This window comes from Cynocephalus volans, chromosome 17 (genome assembly GCF_027409185.1).
Source record: "Cynocephalus volans isolate mCynVol1 chromosome 17, mCynVol1.pri, whole genome shotgun sequence".
NCBI lineage: Eukaryota > Metazoa > Chordata > Mammalia > Dermoptera > Cynocephalidae > Cynocephalus > Cynocephalus volans.
In genome coordinates, this window is record NC_084476.1 from 37,880,062 (window position 1) to 37,898,235 (window position 18,174).

The window sequence follows — 18,174 nt, forward strand, 5'->3', positions numbered from 1 at the left end:
CAGTAAAAAAAAAAAAAAAAAAAAATTTGGACCTAGGATCTTTTCTGAGATGGCTTTTCTCTCAACTTCTTTACATTATGGTTGCTATATTATATATATTGGTATTACTTTGAAGACAATATTAGTAATTTATATTTTCTGGGTGAAGTGCCTAATATTTTCAAACTCATCAGCGAATAGCTGTAATAATATTCTCCAGTGGCCTTCATAATGGCCACTGATAACTCCTCCAAACTGTGACATATTTGTTTTTCCTTTCTTTTTTTTTTTTTTTTTTTTTCCATCACCCTGACAGTTTGAAGAGCACTGGTCAGTTGTTTTGTAGGATGTCCTCGTTTTGGGTTTGTCTGGTGTTTTCTAGTGATTAGATTGGGGTTATGACAGAAAGCATGTGCTTTCTGCATTTTTATTTTCTGCCTAGATTTGCCAGAGATTCATTTCATGAGTATTCATTTCTTGAAGTATCTGCTCTTGAATTTATTTTTAAATTGTATTGATATCTGTTATCCAAGTCATTTTTTTCAACATTTATCTTATTCTTTAACTCCTTCCTCCTGCTTTTCTTGAGTTCCCTGACCCCCTTCCACTTGCATTTTTGGTTGAATACTTGTTTTCATTTTCTTATTAAACAATATATTAAATTTCCTCTGAGAACAATGGCCACGTCCCATCATAGCTAACATTTACTGAGTGATTGCAATGTGGCAAGTACTATGGTAAGTGCTTTACAAGTCTTACATAATCCTCGCTTCAAGCTGATGAAGCAGGTATTATTATTATTACCATCATTTTACAGACGAGAAAACTGAAGTTCAGAGAAGCTAAATAACTTACCCAAGGTCATACAGTTAATAATACTCATTGGCGGTAGAATTCTAATATGTACTGGAGTCCACGTGACTCAACATGCAATGCTGAATTTTGATATGTACCGTTTTTATTGTCTTCCACTGTCCCCCATCAAAGAGTTCATAATAGCAGCTTCTATTTCTTTTTACCCAATAGTTACTTAGGAAATTTGTTTTTATTTCCAAGAGATTAGATTACTTTGTTGTTAACTTTTTGGTATTATTTTCAAATTTTCATGCATTATGACCAAAGTACTTGCTTGCACAAATTCTGCTTTCTGGAAACCAAAAATTTCTTTTTGACATGGAATATAATATTAAAAGACTAGATATTCTCTACTTAAGCCAACGTTACTATAGCATTCTGATTTTTATATCTTCATTTTTTGTTATCTTTTGGCAAATCTTACAAAGGCTAAAAATGGTGTGTTAAAAATCTTCCATTGCAATTGTAGTATATCCCAGTTTTCAGTGGTGTGAACTTGACTATATAATCTACCTTCCTCGTTGTGGCTTAATTAATGTTTCTTGACCTGGGGTCCACTTTATTGGTCTTTAATTACAGCTAATATTTACGGAGCATTGTCTCACACCTGTGCTAAGAGCTTCGCACGTATTACTTTAATTATCAAAACAACTCTAGGGGTCAACAGGCCTGGATACAGGTTTTGCGAGGATTGGAATTTGTACAAGGACTTCTTAGAAAAAAACCCCCAAATTATAAACACAAAATTAGGTACGACAATGAAAGTTTATTTAGAACGAGAAAATAAATCACAACAAATTAAGAGATCTCTATGGCATTTCCGAGAAATGTTTCCTGACTGTAACCTCCCCGCCTGGAATACTACAAATCCCAGTGGTCCCTGCAAGTTGAATTTCGCAAATTTCGTTAGCTTCACGGTAAATCCGCCAGACGGAGTGGAGGGATAGGTGTTATCGTTAGCTCCTTTAGCTCTTTTTAGATGAGAAAACAAGACCTAGGTTGAGTAAATCGCTGAGCATCGCAGAGTCGGATTCTGAAAATCATGCAAATAGCCTCCAGAGCCCTCTCCTTTACCCCGCCCCGCTTCCCAGTAATAACTGAGCGTGCACTAGGATTTCGTTAGGAGCGGCTGAGGGGGAGAAGCTAAAGCAACAGGAGGGGCTCAAGAAAGGGCAAGAGAAAACCGGCACGCAGCCCCCAGAGGAAGGCGGGCGGAAATGGGCTCCACTGTCCTAGTGGAGAAATGCGCCTTAGACAAGAGGGATGGGAAGAACGTTAAGGAGAAGAGCTAAAATGAATCCGTAAGTTCAGCGAGTTACTTAGACCCTAAATGCTTTTATTTACAAAAAGTACTGAGCCCAGCCACGCCCCCGGCGTGGCGCCGGGTACCTGCGGGGCGGTCCAGCCTGCGTGCCCAATGCAACGCGACAGACGCTGGAAGGAGGCGAATGGGGACCGGGACAGAGGCAGGGGAGGCCACAGTGGTCAGCCGAGGGACAGGACGGCAGTCCGCTGAGAACCACGCGCTTGCTGAAGTAACACCGCGGAGAAAAGGTGGGCGGGCCGGCAGGGAGCACGAGCCCGGACCGAAGGCGGAAGTGGGGCCTCCGATCCCGGCGTCCCTCTCAGCCTATGGCCGCTGGATGCGTCGTCCGACGGTGGCCCGGGCGGCTCCCGGCGAGAAAAGGCACGAGAGGGTACTATCGTTCTACGTTACCGAGCGAGCTAGCAGGGCAGTGTAGCCTGTCTTCTCACCTCTCTCCCCACGGTTAATCCGGCGCACAGCCATCACGTCTTTATCCTGAGGCCCTCCTGACGCTGCACAGCTGCCCTCAGTAAAGATGGCTGACGGCGCGGAGGAAAAGCCGGAAGTGGGCGGGCCTGGGAGGAGCCGAAGGGCTGGCGGGCGGGAGGGGCGTGGTCAGCCGCCCCAGCTGGGTTTGCCGTCTGCGAGGAGCCAGTCGAGTCCCTCTGTCGTCTCCTGGGGGCCGGTCCACCACCGGCTCCGCGCGCTCAGGTAGCTCCGTCTTGGAAGCTGCCCGCTGTGTCCCGGAGATTGTCTCTCGTGGTCGACGGCTAGCAGCGATGGAAGGCGCCCGGGAGAACGCCCCGGAGTCTGGCCCCCCCGCCCCCGGGACCGAAGAGCCTGCCGGCTCGGCCAGGGGTCCCGAGGGGTCGGCTCCAGAGGATTCGGAGGGCTGCTCCCGGCCCCAGGTGACGGCCCCCAAGAAACTCTGTGGGTATCTAAGTAAATTTGGCGGCAAGGGGCCCATCCGAGGCTGGAAATCCCGCTGGTTCTTCTACGATGAGAGGAAATGTCACCTGTATTATTCGCGGACCGCGCAGGATGCTAATCCCTTGGACAGCATCGATATCTCCAGTGCGGTCTTTGACTGCAAGGCGGACGCTGAGGAGGGGACGTTCGAAATCAAGACTCCCAGCCGGGTTATTACCCTGAAGGTAAATGGGATGGTTTTCTCCTTTCTAGCCCGGGTGAGTTCTCGGTTCCCTAGGGCACGGCGGGACGCGGATGTGTGGCTACAATAAATTGACTCGGTGATCACCGACGTGTGCCCGGAGCTTTCCAAACCGCATTCACACCCATTTCTTCACTGGGTTCCCTCTAGACGGGTATGACGGACCCATTTTACGGATCAAGAAAATGAGTCATAAAGAGAAGTGATTGGACCGAAGTCAGAATCTAGAGAGTAGTGTAGTCCACACTGGGAATCCTGTCGTCTTTCTACCTCTCAGTGCTGTATCAAAACTTGTACTTTTGGGTGTGCCTGACAAGGCATTACCTTAACTTTCTTACTTGGGACTGAAGCGTAGTCAAGATGCAGTCTTTCCAATCCTCTCTCAAGGCCAGAATTCTGATTCACTTTCTTGATGTTTTGGCCAAGGGGAGTGGACGCTGAGAAAACATTGGCTGGGGTTAGGAAAATAAACACTTAGGTTTCACTGATCAGCCTAGACTTTTCATCTAGGCCTGTCTAAACCTGTTTTCCCACCAGCAGCAAGGGGTAGGTTTTGTTTTATCATCATGTTTAATTGGAAATCCTGAAGCTGTGGAAAGGCCAGGTACATTGAAATCAAACAGACTTGGATTCAGATTGTACATTTGCTAGTTACTAGCTGGACAAATAAGTTAGCCTCTTAGCATCAAGGTACTTTGTAAGCATCTGGCACATTACAGACATCTACAGTTACGGTCTGGCACCTATTGGGTGCTTAACAAGTATGTGTTAAATAAACACACATGCACACACAGGGTGATGGAACCAAGGTTAGAATGCTCATGTCAAGAGGAGGTGTCCGGGCCGGCCCGTGGCTCACTCGGGAGAGTGCGGTGCTGATAACACCAAGGCCCCGGGTTCGGATCCCATATACGGATGGCCGGTTCACTCACTGGCTGAGCGTGGTGCTCACAACACCAAGTCAAGGGTTAAGATCCCCTTACCGGTCATCTTAAAAAAAAAAAAAAGAGGAGGTGTCCCATAACTTAATTCAAAAGACAGATCTGGGCTGAGTTCTGTGGGCATCAGAGAAGAGTGTGCCAGGAAATAGCCTCCCCCACCCCATCCCCCTCTTCCCACTCCTCCACCCCCACCTCCAGATGACTGAGCATTTATGGATGCCCACAGGTTCAGTTCCCCCTTTACTGACTGGGCTTGGCTGGTGACTGGGCTGGGGGGCTCAGTTAAAATAATGGAAATTAGGAATTCCAGACGAGGGAAAGCATCTTAGAAGTCATGGGATTCATAGGTCTTGTGTCACCTCCCCCAGGTTGAATGCTGTATACAGGGTATCCAAGATGTGGATCCATGTGTGTGCCTGACTGGCTGTGCTGTAGGCTCTGGGGTGTGGAGCCAAATCAGAGCTGCTCCCCCTCCCCCGCCCCACTCTGGTTCTCAGATAAATTCTGGTGGGAGAGACAGGTGGGAAAACTGGAAAGCATAGTAAAATATTCTGTAGAGACTCTATGGTAAGTCTGTGTGAGGAAAGTATGATGACAGGAGGGGTCAGTTCCACTGAGTGAGAGGGGCTATCCAGACAGGCATCACAAGGAGGAACAACACCAGAAGCTTCAAAGAAGAAATAGGTTTTTGACAAGCAGACCTGAGGGAGAAGGGTATTCCAGGCCAAGAGAGCCCTGTGAGCAAAGACAGGAAAACGATACAGCCATGAGTGTGCAGGCAAATCACAGGAGCCTGGGATACAGAGGAGGCCCAAGGGTGGGACATTTGTGACTTAGGCCAAGGAGCTAGGACTTTGTCCTCTAGGCTGTGAGAAGTTGCCAGAGTGCTAAGCAAGGAAGAGCTGTGAGATTAGAATGTTTAGAAGGCTTAGTGTGGCTACTGGGTAGAGAACAAATTAGGGAAAGGCAAGACTGGTAGTCAGAGAGCACATCAGGGGTGACCGGGAGAGTATGACGGCTGAGCTAGAGATGTGGCTGTGGGGAGGGAGACAGAGGGAGGGGGCTTACAATGTTAGGGAAGTAGAATGTGGGAAGGAGTGGCTGGAGGAACTGGCTGACTGCCTGGTCAGTCACTGACAGGAGGGAACTCAGAATGAGGAGCCCATAGGACATCCAGGTATATGTCCCCTCAGTAGACTCTTAAGTTCCAAGAGAACAGGAACCATGTGTGTTGGCTCACCATGGTACCTCCAGTGCCTAGCACAGTCCCTGACACATAGAGTAGGTGCTCAATATACACTTGTCAAGTAAATTAATAAAATGGGGTGCTTAGATTTGTTTAGAGCTCATCAGCATTAAGGTCATGGTGAAGCTCTGGGAGGGGCTGAGTATGGATAGAGCATGGAAAGAGAAGACTGGTGGGCATCACTTTATCTTATTAATACCTGCACGACAGGCTGAGGTCCTCTTCTGTGGTGCCCACCTCTTCTGTGGACCTCTTGAGAGGCAGCATTGGCTCCAGTTGCCACATAGCCTGCTGCTATGCTCACGTGGCTTTGATTGTGGGCAGCTCTGTGAGACTCATATCCACTCCCTGCGAGCTGCCTGTCTTCTGCAGCCCACCTCAACTGATCTCATGCCTTCTCCATAGAAGCTACAAATCTCCTGGCCATAATTACAGCAAAGTTCTGGTCTAGAAGTGGGAGTCCCAGGTCTGGGACTGGCTCTGTCACCTCATGTCTGGACGTCAGAGCTTTATTTTCTCCATCTGTAGATAGGGCTGATCACTCCTACCTTGTCTCCTTCCTGGAGGATCCAGCGAGTTAATGGATGTGAAAGTGGGTATGTGGACTGTCCACTGTTGGGAGACTAACAACCAGCATTTACCATTAACTAGTTTGGAGTGCTGGAGCGCACAAAAGTTGCCACCCTGTTGTCATAGTGTGCATGTGGTTTTCCAGTCCTCATTCATATCCATGAGATCAGTATACCCCCAAAGCAGGAGAGATTAATTACCCCCATTCCACAAAAAGACAGCTAAGACTTAGAGGTGTCACACAGGGAGATAATGATGGCACCAAGGCCCCACCTAGGTAAGAATTCCAAAGCTCTTTCCCTCTCTCAGTATCTCCAAATTCCTCTGTTCGGTGAGCGCATTTTGAGCACCTGTTGTGTGTCAGGTATTGTTTGAAGTGCTTTACTTCCCTTATTTTATCCTCATAACTGCTCTATGAAATGGGTGTTATTGTCACCATAGTACACATGAGGAAACTGACACCCAGAGAGGTTAAGGAATCTCTGAGTGGGTGACCAGAGCCTGATTATCTTCTATGGCTAAGAGGCATGAGGTATTTCAGAGTTGGGTGCCTACCGACAGTGACATTTTTTTTTTTCTGGAAAGGAGAGAGTTCTTAAGTCTCCCGTGACCTTCCCCATATGCTTCACTCAGTGCCACCCTGCAGGCACAGGGCCTTGCCAACTAATCCTTGTGCTTCTCAGGCTGCCACCAAGCAAGTGATGCTGTACTGGCTGCAGCAGCTGCAGATGAAGCGCTGGGAGTTCCACAACAGCCCGCCTGCACCTCCCGCTGCCCCTGATGCTGCCCTGCCTGGGAATGGGCCTGCCCTGCACCTGGAGCTAGGTACCCAATGAGCTGGCCTCCTGCCTGCACACCCCGGGCTCTGGTGACAAAGCTTTTACTCTCCTTTTGGGAGTGAGTGGGAGGAGCCCTCTGCCAAGGAAGCATAGAGCCAGGAATGTGACTCAGGATTAGTTAGGGCAAGAATATGGGCTCTGAGGCCAGGCTGCCTGGATTCAGATCCTAATCCTGTGTGATTTTAGACAAATTGCTTAACCTTTCTGAGCTTCAGTTTCCTTCCATGTAAAATGAGGTTAGTAAATTAATCCTACTTATTAGGGTTATTATGAGAATTAAATGAATCCATACACCTAAAATGGTTAGAACAATGACTACACATTGTCAGAGCCCAATAAATGTTAGCTACTATTACAATGACTATTATGGGAAGGTCTCAGGAAATGAAATTTTCACAGAGTTGCTGTGAGGAGGGTTAATGAGAAATGCAGTGGTGTTGTTGCTTCTTACACAAATGCTTTTGTACTATAAGTTGTGTAGATCAGTGATTTTTATCCCTGGTGTTCCCATAAGACAGAATCCTTTGTCCCCACAAAACCCACAAATGAAGTTTCTTGATCCTAAATCCTAGAATATCCCAATGTGTAGGGGTCTGGGAAATCAGACCCTCCCAACCCCATGCTGCAGCCAGGAACATGATTGGCAGGTTTTATAATATAGATAGATCACCCACAGCTGCCCCTGCAAGAGCACAGAAAATCAGGTCCCAGCACAAAGCAGTAGTGTGTTAAAATACCTCATCCTCAGTTGACTGGGAGGCCAAATAGGCAAGAGCAGGACTCATCACCAAGCATCTCCTGAACCTTCACACCTGGATGCTTTTTATGTCCAACATTGAGCCCATCCGTCCTTGCCCTTTTTTTCCTCCCTCAGTTTCCCTTCCTTTGGTAGATGGTCTCGCATGTACCCAGTTGCTCCAGCAGCTGGGAATTGCCCTCCACCCTTCCTCAGTCTTGGCCAGCGATGCTGGCCGTTTTGCCCTCTGACCCACACTTCAGACCCAGGCCTTGCTCACTGCCATTGCTTGGGCCAGACCTTGTCTCCCAGCTGGAAAGTCACAACAGCCTCCTCTCCAGTTTCCCTGTGTCCAGGCCTGCGTGTGAACCCACTCCCTTCACTGCAGCCTGAGTGAACTTTCTAAAATGAAAACCTAAGTGTGTCACTCCTCTTCCTGGCCACCTACCACCCAGATGATCCAGTCCCAGCTCCTTCACACCTGCCACTCAGATGATTCAGTCACAGCTCCTTTGCACCTCTGCCTGCTCCCCTAGTGCCCACCTTGTGCTTGCCGCTTCAGCAACACCAGGGGTCTCTATTCTCTCTCTTTGCCTGGCCAATTCCTATATGTTCTCTACAGCCAAGCTCCAATGTCACCTTCTCTTGCCAACTTCCTCTTGGGAGCCTTCTGGGACTTTGCCAACTAGAGTCTGTATGGGCTAGACATTTCTAAAGAGGCCTGTCACACTATGTTCTAATTACCAGTGTCCTTGTCAGTCTCCACCCACTAGCCCTTAAGGGCAGGGACCATTTCTTTGTCACCTATGTCCCCAGCCCCTGGTGCCGTGCCTAGCACATTGCATATTTGTGGTGTGAATGTGTGAGTGAATACATTGAACTTTACAGTTAAATGGGGAAAGGAATGTAAAGCCCCTAGTATAATGTCAGGTACGTATAAGTGCTCAACACATGGTAGTTGTCCTAATAATATTGTTATTACGTGTGTGTGTGTGTACACATATATATACCATTACTGTCATAATAATGGCTCCTTTTACTGTTAATAAGTAATCGGTAATTTTCTCAAGGAACTTCTGAAGGGTTTCTTTGCATCTGCCCTTGTACTCCAGCCCCTACTTTCCATCTGCCAGGAAGCCAGACAACCTCATCTGGAAAGAAAATTGCAGCCTGAGTTGACGCAATTGCCAAACATCAGCCTCAAAAAAGAAAGCCAGGAGAAACCTTCCCAATAACAGGATTCCTGTGTATCTTGAACTGAGATTTGAAGAACAAGATTGTCAGAAGCATGGCTCTGAGATCCCACAGGCCTCTTGTGCTGTGGCAGACCTGTTCCAAGTTCTTTAATCCAGTGGCTTTGTTTCAGCACACACAGCCCGGCCTCTCCTGGGCCAGCCCTGCTGTGGGCATGCAGGCAGGAGATATAGTTGCCATGATGACCAGGGTGCTGTGTTAACCAGTCTCCTAAGAAGGACGCTTGCGTAAGACTTAGGAAGCAGGGACATGGGCTTCTCCTCGTGAAGCCTTTCTTGCTCCATAGCAAGACTGCACCCTCCTGGATCTGGGCCATGTGCAACCTTTCCCAGCTCACCCAGCAGGACATTTCTGGAGTCTTGGGCAAGCCAGCAAGCCTTGAATTAGCTGCCTGGAGCAGGCTGCCCACTTCTCTGCCCTTCCTGAGGAAGCAGGTCCTACTCCCAGGGCAGTGAAAAACCTTCTGACCCACAACCAGCTTTGAGTCACAGAGACTCCATCTTGTAAAAAGTGTCTCATCACTGCTCTTGAGCAATCTACAAGGCATGTTCTTTACAGCTTATAAGCATTTCCAGCTTTATTTTACACTTTACCTAAACAGTGGTCTCCACAGAGCCAGGAAAGATCAAAGGGAAGCCAACAGATTTACAGTAATTATAACACATTGCCAAAGTAGGCTGCAATTTACAAAGGACTTTTATAAATATATAGCATCTTAAAAATATGCATTACATTCATTGATGCTGCTCTAAAACTTTATACACATCATCATATTCAATCCTCACAACAATCTAATGAGCTACATGTTATTCCCATTTTACAGAAGAGGAAACTGAGACTTGAAGAGGCTGGGGGGCCTACCTGAGGTCCCATAGTAAGAAAATTCCACGCTGAAATTTGAACCCTAGTCTGCAGACTCACACACCCAACCCAAAGCTGAAGGGGCAACCAGCCACCTGTCCAGGGCCCTCTGGGGAAGCAGTGACCTCCTTGGCAAGGCCCTTTTCTGTCTAGGCAGTGACTTCTTCCCATTGGTGATGGGGTAGCCCCTAGGGTTCAGGCAAGAGGAGAATTACAAATAAATGCTGCTGAAAATCTTGTGTGGTCACCTCACTGAAGGCATTTCACCAGGTAAGAGAGGGGGCCAGAGGCCCTATCCAGAGCCATGGGTCATCAATTGTGTTTCCTATAGGATGTGCTCGTCTCTGCTGTGGCATCGCCATTGTGTGCCGTCCATGCCTTGGACACCCCTTTGTACTGGGAACTTGTACCTTCCTGGGCAGCCCCTCCCATCTTGGAATGATCTGCTTGTTAGAAAGGCCACTCTCATAAGCCACACGGTTTGGTGGAAAAAAGCAGAAGTGAGGAACTGCGTTTGAGTCTGTAACTGTCATCTGCTAGCTTTGACCTTAGCCACAAAACTCACCCTCTTTGAGCTGCTGTTCCCTCATTAGTAAAACCAGCCAGGGATGACAACTCCCAAGACTTAGTTCTCCGTGGCCTCAGAATAGATCCAGGGCCATGGGAGGCGGTTATAGGAAAACAGATAATGGGAGTGTATTAGTCCGTTTCTGTTGCTTATAACAAAAGATCTGGGACTAGGTGATTTATAAGAAAACAAAATTTGTTGCTTACAGTTGCAGAGTCTGGGTCCCAAGGCCAGGGAACACATCTGGTGAGAGCTTTCTTTGATTGTGACGTCAGTGACACAGGGTATCACATTGTGAAATGGCGGAACAGAGAGGCTAACCTCCTCATTAAAGCTGCGAGAACCAGTCCCTTTATTCCAAGAATGGATCAATCCATTCATGAGAGTGCAGTCCTTAGAATCCAATCACCTCTCCAAGGGCCCACCTTTCAACTACCACAGTAGGATTTTTCTACCCTCCTAACACTGTCAGTGGGGACCAAGCCTCCAAAACAGTAAACTTTGGGGAGACACAATTCAATCTTTAATAGGCAGTTAGGGAGGTGCTTGCTAAGATAGTAAAATCCTAGACAAACTGTAATTTTTTTTTGATATGCTCTGAATGAGGGAGAATAAGGATGGTTAAAGTGTTGATAAACAGGGCGGACCCCGTGGCGCACTCGACCCCATGGCACACTCGGGAGAGTGCGGCGCTGGGAGCGTAGCAGCGCTCCTGCCGCGGGTTGGTGCGCTCACTGGCTGAGCGCGGTGCAGCTGGTCACAAAAAAGACAAAAAAAAAGTGTTGATAAACAAAATCTTATTTTGAATCAGCTCAAATACTACTTTGAAAGATGAGTCTTCAGTATGGAGCTTCATGGTTTTCTAAACATTTTCATATACTTTAACTCCAAAGGAGACAGGGTGGAGAGTGTCCTGCCTGTTATTTTTTTTTTAAAGTGATTTCCAGCCAGGAAACAGGAAACAGGACTGGGCCTCAGATCTTCCAACCAAAGCCAGGTTCAGTACTTCATGCTCTTGCTCAAACCCCCGGGAGCTCTGTGTTTTCAGCCAGATAAGATCCAGCCTCAACCAATCCTTTCCCATTTGGCCTTCCCCGCCCTATCTCCCCTGGGTCTGGAACCCCCTCCTCTTGCCTCTACCTATGCACACAGAAGAATCCTCCCTTGCTCCTCCTGCAGGTCCAAATCAACTCCAGCCCTCTAGGCCCAGCTCCAGTGCCCTCCTCTAGGAAGTCTTCCCCGGCTAGAGTTGGAATGTCTCTGTCTCCACATCGCAGAACTGCTCCCCACCAGGTTCCATGTGCCTGTTCTTGAGGAGTGCATTTATTCCCTGCTCCTTAGGCTATGAGCTTCCTGCTCCTTTGATTCCTCTCTCTTTCTCCAGCCCTGCCTGGAAGCCTCAGGGCAGACATGCAGTCTGTGTTTGGTGAGAGGGTTAACTGAAGGAAGGACTTCAGTGGCTTTTGGTGTTGCTGAGTACTGGCTAGCCTGCCAAATCTAATGGAACTTATTAGAATTAACAAATGTATGTCTGTTATTTCAATTATTGCAAAGTTTATTTACTTAAGTAGGCCGAACAGCTCTCCCTGGTTCTTTTAATGTTTTTGCACCCACACCCAATTTTTAGAGGTAGTGCAAAAATAAATTTCCTCTACCCCTAAATTTTTCACCCTCTCAATAAGAGGGCTCCAAATGAAAGATGTCTGCTGCCCTGTAGGAGTCAGGGTATGCCTAATCAAAATCATACCATCCCATAAGTGGACCTGGTTCTTTTCTACTTTTTGTAACACTCAAAATTAACTTTTAAGTATGTCACCTCCTCTCTCTTATACTTCAAATAATGTCTTCTGAGCCTTGAAACCTCCCTTAACATTAAACATTTTGAAGTCACTCACTGTAGGAGAATCATTGTTTAAGCAGAACATTTAGAAGACAGAAAAGCAGAAGAAAAAGTACCTATCACCCAGAGACAGCCAGTGTTATGACCTTCTGCCCCCCTGACCCCCTGCTTTTTTTTTTTTAACATATTTTGGATCCTATAATAATATAAAACATCTTACTTTGCTTTCTGGTACTCAGTATTGTGGCCCTACATTTTCCTGTGTTTAAAAATCTATAAAATAAACATCTATTTTTGATGAATATACTTTTTCTGTTTATAAAAGTAACCCATGTGTACTGTAGAAAATTTGGAAAAAAACAGTAAAGTATGAGAGTAGCCTGCCCACTTCTAATCCCATCATGCAGCTCTAACTGATGTTAAAATTGCAAAGTATGTTTCTGTGAGACTTTTTCTATATGATTGAGATCATACTGTAATCCCAATTTTTTTATCTGGCTTCTTCCACTGAGTATTATTATATACCATGTGCATCCCCTGTGTTCTTAAACATTCTTCATTAACATTGTTTTAAATGGTTAAGTAATATTCCATTGAGTGAAGGCATCAGGATTTGCTTAACCTCTTCCCAGACTTTTAGATCTTTCAATTATTTCCAATTTGAGGCTGTTGTAAACAATGCCAGGATGAACCTCTTGTCACATAAAGTTTTGTCTGCATTTCAGACTTCTTTAGGATGGATTCTCAGATGTAGAATTATCTGCAGGTCTGCATATTTTGAAGAGGTTTCTGGGAGGGCTGTACCAGCAAAATGCATCATTTTGTGGGCTCCAGAACATTTGGAGAGAAGCCTCTTTTGCTGGTGTTAATCTACAGGGAAGGTTTGTTTGTCCGTAGCTCCCCAACTCCTTCCTGCTCCCATTCAGGGCTGAGCACATATCCAGTCTTTCCAAGTGCATTGACCCTGTGGATTGACTTCCCTTTCCTTTGTTCACCAGGGCAGGAGGAGGCGGAGCTAGAGGAGTTCCTGTGTCCTGTGAAAACGCCCCCTGGGCTTGTGGGTGTGGCAGCCGCCTTGCAGCCAGTCCCGGCCATGCCCTTGGCCCTTCAGAATATTTCCCTCAAGCACCTGGGAACTGAAATACAGTAAGTGCCAGTGAGTGGTACAGAGAGGCTGGCCAAGCTGCAAGCAGCTCCTTCTTTGGAGTTTGACTGGTGTGATTCGCCTGTAGGGAAGTGGGCCGGGGTAGGGGGTTACGGGGTTTATTTTCAATTAATCACATCATTACTTTAAAATATTACATTTGTTCATATTTGAAAAATAGTACATGTTTATTGTAGGAAATCAGAAACATCTGGAAAGGTATAAATTAAAAATAACCCATAATTCTATCACCCAGACATTCTGAGCATTTGGTATTCACATCTCTTTCCACTACTTTTTCCATATACATATGGAGGTACTTCAAAAAGTTCATGGAAAATGGAATCAAAAGATTACATGAATCTTTTCATGAACTTTTTGAAGACCCCTTGTATATGCATAATTGAGATCGTATGTGTAGTGATGGTTTCACAAATGTCTATATATGTCAAATGCATCGAATTACTCACTTTTAACGTGCAATTTATTGCATGTCAATCATATCTCAACTACTTTTTTCATTTAATTATGTATTATATGTACACTCACCCATTGGCAGGCCTTGTTTTAAATAGTTTATAAGAAGGTAGCCTCAGGAAGTAGGCTTAGGCTTTGGAGCCAAATGGCCTCGGTTTGTATCCTGTCTCCATCAGTCATGGGTCGTGCTGCCATTGGCAAGTTGTTTGATTTCTCTTTGTTTCACTTACCTTGTTAATAAACATAAATACAACAGTGCTTACCTTATAAGGTTAGTCCAAGGTTAAATGGGTATGCAAACTGCTGTAGAACTGTGCTTGGCATAGTTTTTATGTGCATAATAAATATTAGCTGCTGCTATTGTTGCTCTAGTTGAAGAAATGGAAACTTTCAGGAATTCAAACTACATCCAGTACTCATCTTGTTCAGGCACTTACTGAAGTCTGAGTGGACTTCAGATGACCTGAGACCTCTTAGAAGACAGAATAGATTGCTCACTGGACTTGGATTAGGGACCCCTGGCTGTGTCTGACTCAAGCACAGTATTTTCCTCTGCTGGCTTCAGTGTTTGAATTTGGGTGACTGGGAGGGTGGTGATGCCTTTCCCAGGAGAGAAGCAGTTGTCCTTTGGAGCCTGCTTGCTAGAGGTAGAGCTACCCCATATGCATTTGGATAGAGGGTCCTGGAGCCCAGGGGAGAGATCTGAGCTAGAGAGAAAGGCTTGGGGGTATAGGGCAAGGTTGAGCCTTCCAGGGTGAATGGGCAAGAAGTGCACACTGCAGGGGACTGTTCCTCCAAAGGAGCCGAGGGGAAGTGGGTGCATTGGGAGCCTTCTTGGGGAGAGAGGAAGCCTGAGAAGTCCAGCCATTCAGCCAGCATGCACCAGGGTTGTCTCTCCAAGGTGACGCTGAGTTCATAGCTGATGGAAGCCACAGCAGCAGAAGTGGAACAGAGAAAATGCAGAGACCATGAAAGGAAGGAAGTTTCAGAGGCTTAGTCAGTCACTTCCCTCCTGTCACTTGTAATAACCGACAGAAAATGCTAGGCACTATTGCAAGGAAAGTGCCCTGGGCTGCTCAGAGGCCCAGGCAACTTTGTGAGATCGCAGCTGCATTTGTGTCCTGTACTTCTTTGCCTTGGTTGGTCTTGGAGCTTGCTGTTGGGGCTGCCATGAGCCTAGGTCATAATCAGGGGAAGGGACGGGGGAGCTTCTGAGTACTATGCTAGGTCATTTACACTCTTTTTGAGTTGTCTGGACAAACCTGTGAAGTGATGTCATAACATGGTTTAGTTCTCAAACCATGGAGTGAGACATCTAGGTCTGATGCTCAGCCCCACCACTTACTAATTCCGTGGCTCTGGTTACTTATCCTCTCTGAATCTGTTTTCCTCTCTGTCCAGTGAGGGTGATAATAGTACTTACATCATTGGACTGTTGTAAGGATTCAATGGGTAGAATGCATCAAGTGTTTAACTTGGAACTTGGCCCATGGTAAGGGCTCAGCCATTGTTTGTTATGGATATGTTCACTATCCCCATTGCAGATGAGGTAACTGAGGCTCAGGGAGGATAACTGGTTTGCCCAAGGTTATCATTCCAGAACAAGTCTTTATGACCACCAGCCCCATGCTAGCCAGGCCTTTCAGAACTAGAGCTAAACCTACACAGAAAATGTAAACTGCTCCAAGCAAAGTGGATACATTTAAGAAACAGATGGTTTAGCTTGGTGGTGGCCGCCCAGACTATGCCAGAAAGTAGTGAGCTCCCCTTCCCTACAGATGTGTGCTAGGGCTTAGAAGGCCCTTTGTTGCCCTGAAGTTGGGGTTTCTATGCCTTCCCACACCCCAGGGATGACTGCTTATGAGGCCCAGAACATGTTGGGGAGGTTGAAATTCCTGAGCAAGGGGAAGTGTGGGCAGCAGTGACAGTCACCCCACCCAGCCATTGCCTCTGGCTATAGGGGTGTGCCCCTGGGTCTCTCTCTAACTCATGTGGCTTATGATCTGTGAAATCCACGTTACAGGGCTTTCAGCACAGGACCCAGCACAAAATGGTGTTCAGTTAACAGAAGCTTCTATCATGGTCATTATTTTCCTTTTCAGTGTGACCACCACCCTTTTATATTTAGATGAGAAAGTAAGAACTAGAAAGGGAAAGCAACTAGCCCAAGGAGTCAGGGGTTCTTAAAAATAGATTCTGATGGAACAAAAGGAGTTAAAGACCAAATTTCAAGGTAGGATACTGGGAGTACTGAGTTCTAATTTCTTCTCAGTTCTTAGTTTATCTGATGAATTTTCTTCCATCAGTCAGCTATAATATCCATGAAAGTACAATCTCATTCTTTTCTTATTCTGGACCCAACTATACCAAAAAACTGGATTTTATTTTAAAACTATGTGTCACATCAAATGGTGGTTCTTTGAAAGGTCAACAAAATTGACAAACCTTTAGCTGGATAGATGAAGAAAAGAGAGAAGACTCAAATTACTGAAGTCAGAAACAAAAGAGGAGGCATTAATACCAATCTTACAGAAATAAAAGATTATAAGGGAATACTATGAACAACTATATGCCAATAAATTTAATAATTTTGATGAAATGGACAGATTCCTCAATAAGAAATAGGAAATCTGAATAGACATAGTAAATAATAAAGATTGAATTAGTAAATAGAAAACTACCCATAAAGAGAAAATTAAGGACCAGATGACTTCATTGGCAAATTCTCCCAAATATTTAAAGAAGAAATAATACCAATTCTTCACAAATTCTTCCAAAAAATAGAAGAGGAGGAAACACATTTCATCTCATTCTATAAGGCCAGTATTATCCTGATACCAAAACTAAACAAAGACATTACAAGAAAACTACAGACCAGTATCCCTTATGAATAGAGGTGAAAAAAACCCTCAACAAACTGAATCCAGCAACATATAAAAAGATTATACACCATGACAAAATGGGATTTATCTCAGAAATGTGTGGTTGGTTTCATGTCTGAAAATCAATTTATGTAATATGCCATATTAATAGGATAAATGAGAAAAGCCACATGATTATTTCAATAGATTCTAAAAAAGCATTTGACAATATTCAACACCCCTTCATGATAAAAACACTCAACAAACGGACTGGAAGGGAACTTCCCCAACCTGATAAAGAACATCTATGAAAAACCCAAAGCTAACATAGTTAATGATAAAAGACTGAATGTTTTCCGCTGAAGATCAGGAATAAGACAAGGTGTCCACACTGGCTCCTTTTATTCAGCATTGTTCTGGAGATTCTAAACAGGCCAATTAGGTAAGAAAATGAAATTAAGGCATTCAGATTGGGAAGGAAAAAGTAAAACTCTCTTTGCAGTTGACATGATCTTGTATGTAGAAAATCCTGAGGAAAAACTATTAGAACTAAGAAATTAGTTTAGCAAGATTGCTGGATACAAGATCAGTGTAGAAATATCAATTGTATTACTATAGATTTGTAAAGAACAATCCAAAAATGAAAGTAAGAAAACAACTTAATGTACAGTATCACAAAAAAGAATTAAATATTTAGGAATAAATTTTACAAAAGTAGTGCAAAACATATACTGTACTCTGAAAACTACAAAATGTTGCAAAAAATTAAAGAAGACCTAAATAAGTGGGAAGATATCCCATGGTCATGGATCAGATGACTTAATATTGTTAATATGACAATACTTCCCAAATTGACATACCAATTCAATATAATCCCCATGAAAATTTTGACTGGCTTCTTTGCAGGTGTTGACATGTCGATCCTAAAATTCAAGATTCTGAAAATTCAAGAGACCCAGAAAACCCAGAACAATCTTGAAAAAGAAAAAAAAAAAGTATGAAGACTTACTCTTTCCAGTATCAAAACTTACTGCTAAACTACATTAATCAAGATACTGTGGTACCACTATTAGAATAGACATATAGATCAATGGAATAGAATTGGGAGTCTAGAAATAAGTCAAAATATCTATGGTCAACTGATTTTCAATAAGGGTGCCAAGACTATTCAATGGAGGAAAGAATAGTCTTTTCAACAAATAGTCCTGGGACAATTGGATATTCACATGCAAGAGAATGAAGTTGGACCCCTTCCTAATACTATACACAAAAATTAATTCGAATTGGAGAGAAGCCCTAATTGTAAGATCTAAAGCTGTAAAACTCTTAGAAGGCAAATAGTTGCCTAGATTAAGCAATGATTTCTGAGATATGACACCAAAAGCATAAGCAATCAAAGAAAAAAATAAATTGGACTTTGTCAAAGTTCAGATCTTTTGTGCTGTAAAGGATACTATCAAGAAAGTGAAAAGACAACCCAGAGAATGGGAGAAAATATTTGCAAATCATGTATCTGATAAGGGACT

At 44.7% G+C, this 18,174-nt stretch overlaps 1 protein-coding gene across 2 annotated transcripts in view; it reads left to right on the forward strand.

Moving 5' to 3' along the window:
* Nucleotides 1-2,919: 2,919 nt before the first annotated feature.
* TBC1D2 (TBC1 domain family member 2) overlaps nucleotides 2,920-18,174 on the forward strand; it is a 51,701-nt gene continuing 36,446 nt past the window's right edge. For both annotated transcript variants that reach the window (XM_063082438.1, XM_063082439.1), the window contains exons 1-3: nucleotides 2,920-3,294; nucleotides 6,752-6,893; nucleotides 13,165-13,312. In XM_063082438.1, coding sequence (XP_062938508.1) covers nucleotides 2,920-3,294; nucleotides 6,752-6,893; nucleotides 13,165-13,312 — 665 coding nt within the window. The remainder of the gene's footprint in view (nucleotides 3,295-6,751; nucleotides 6,894-13,164; nucleotides 13,313-18,174) is intronic.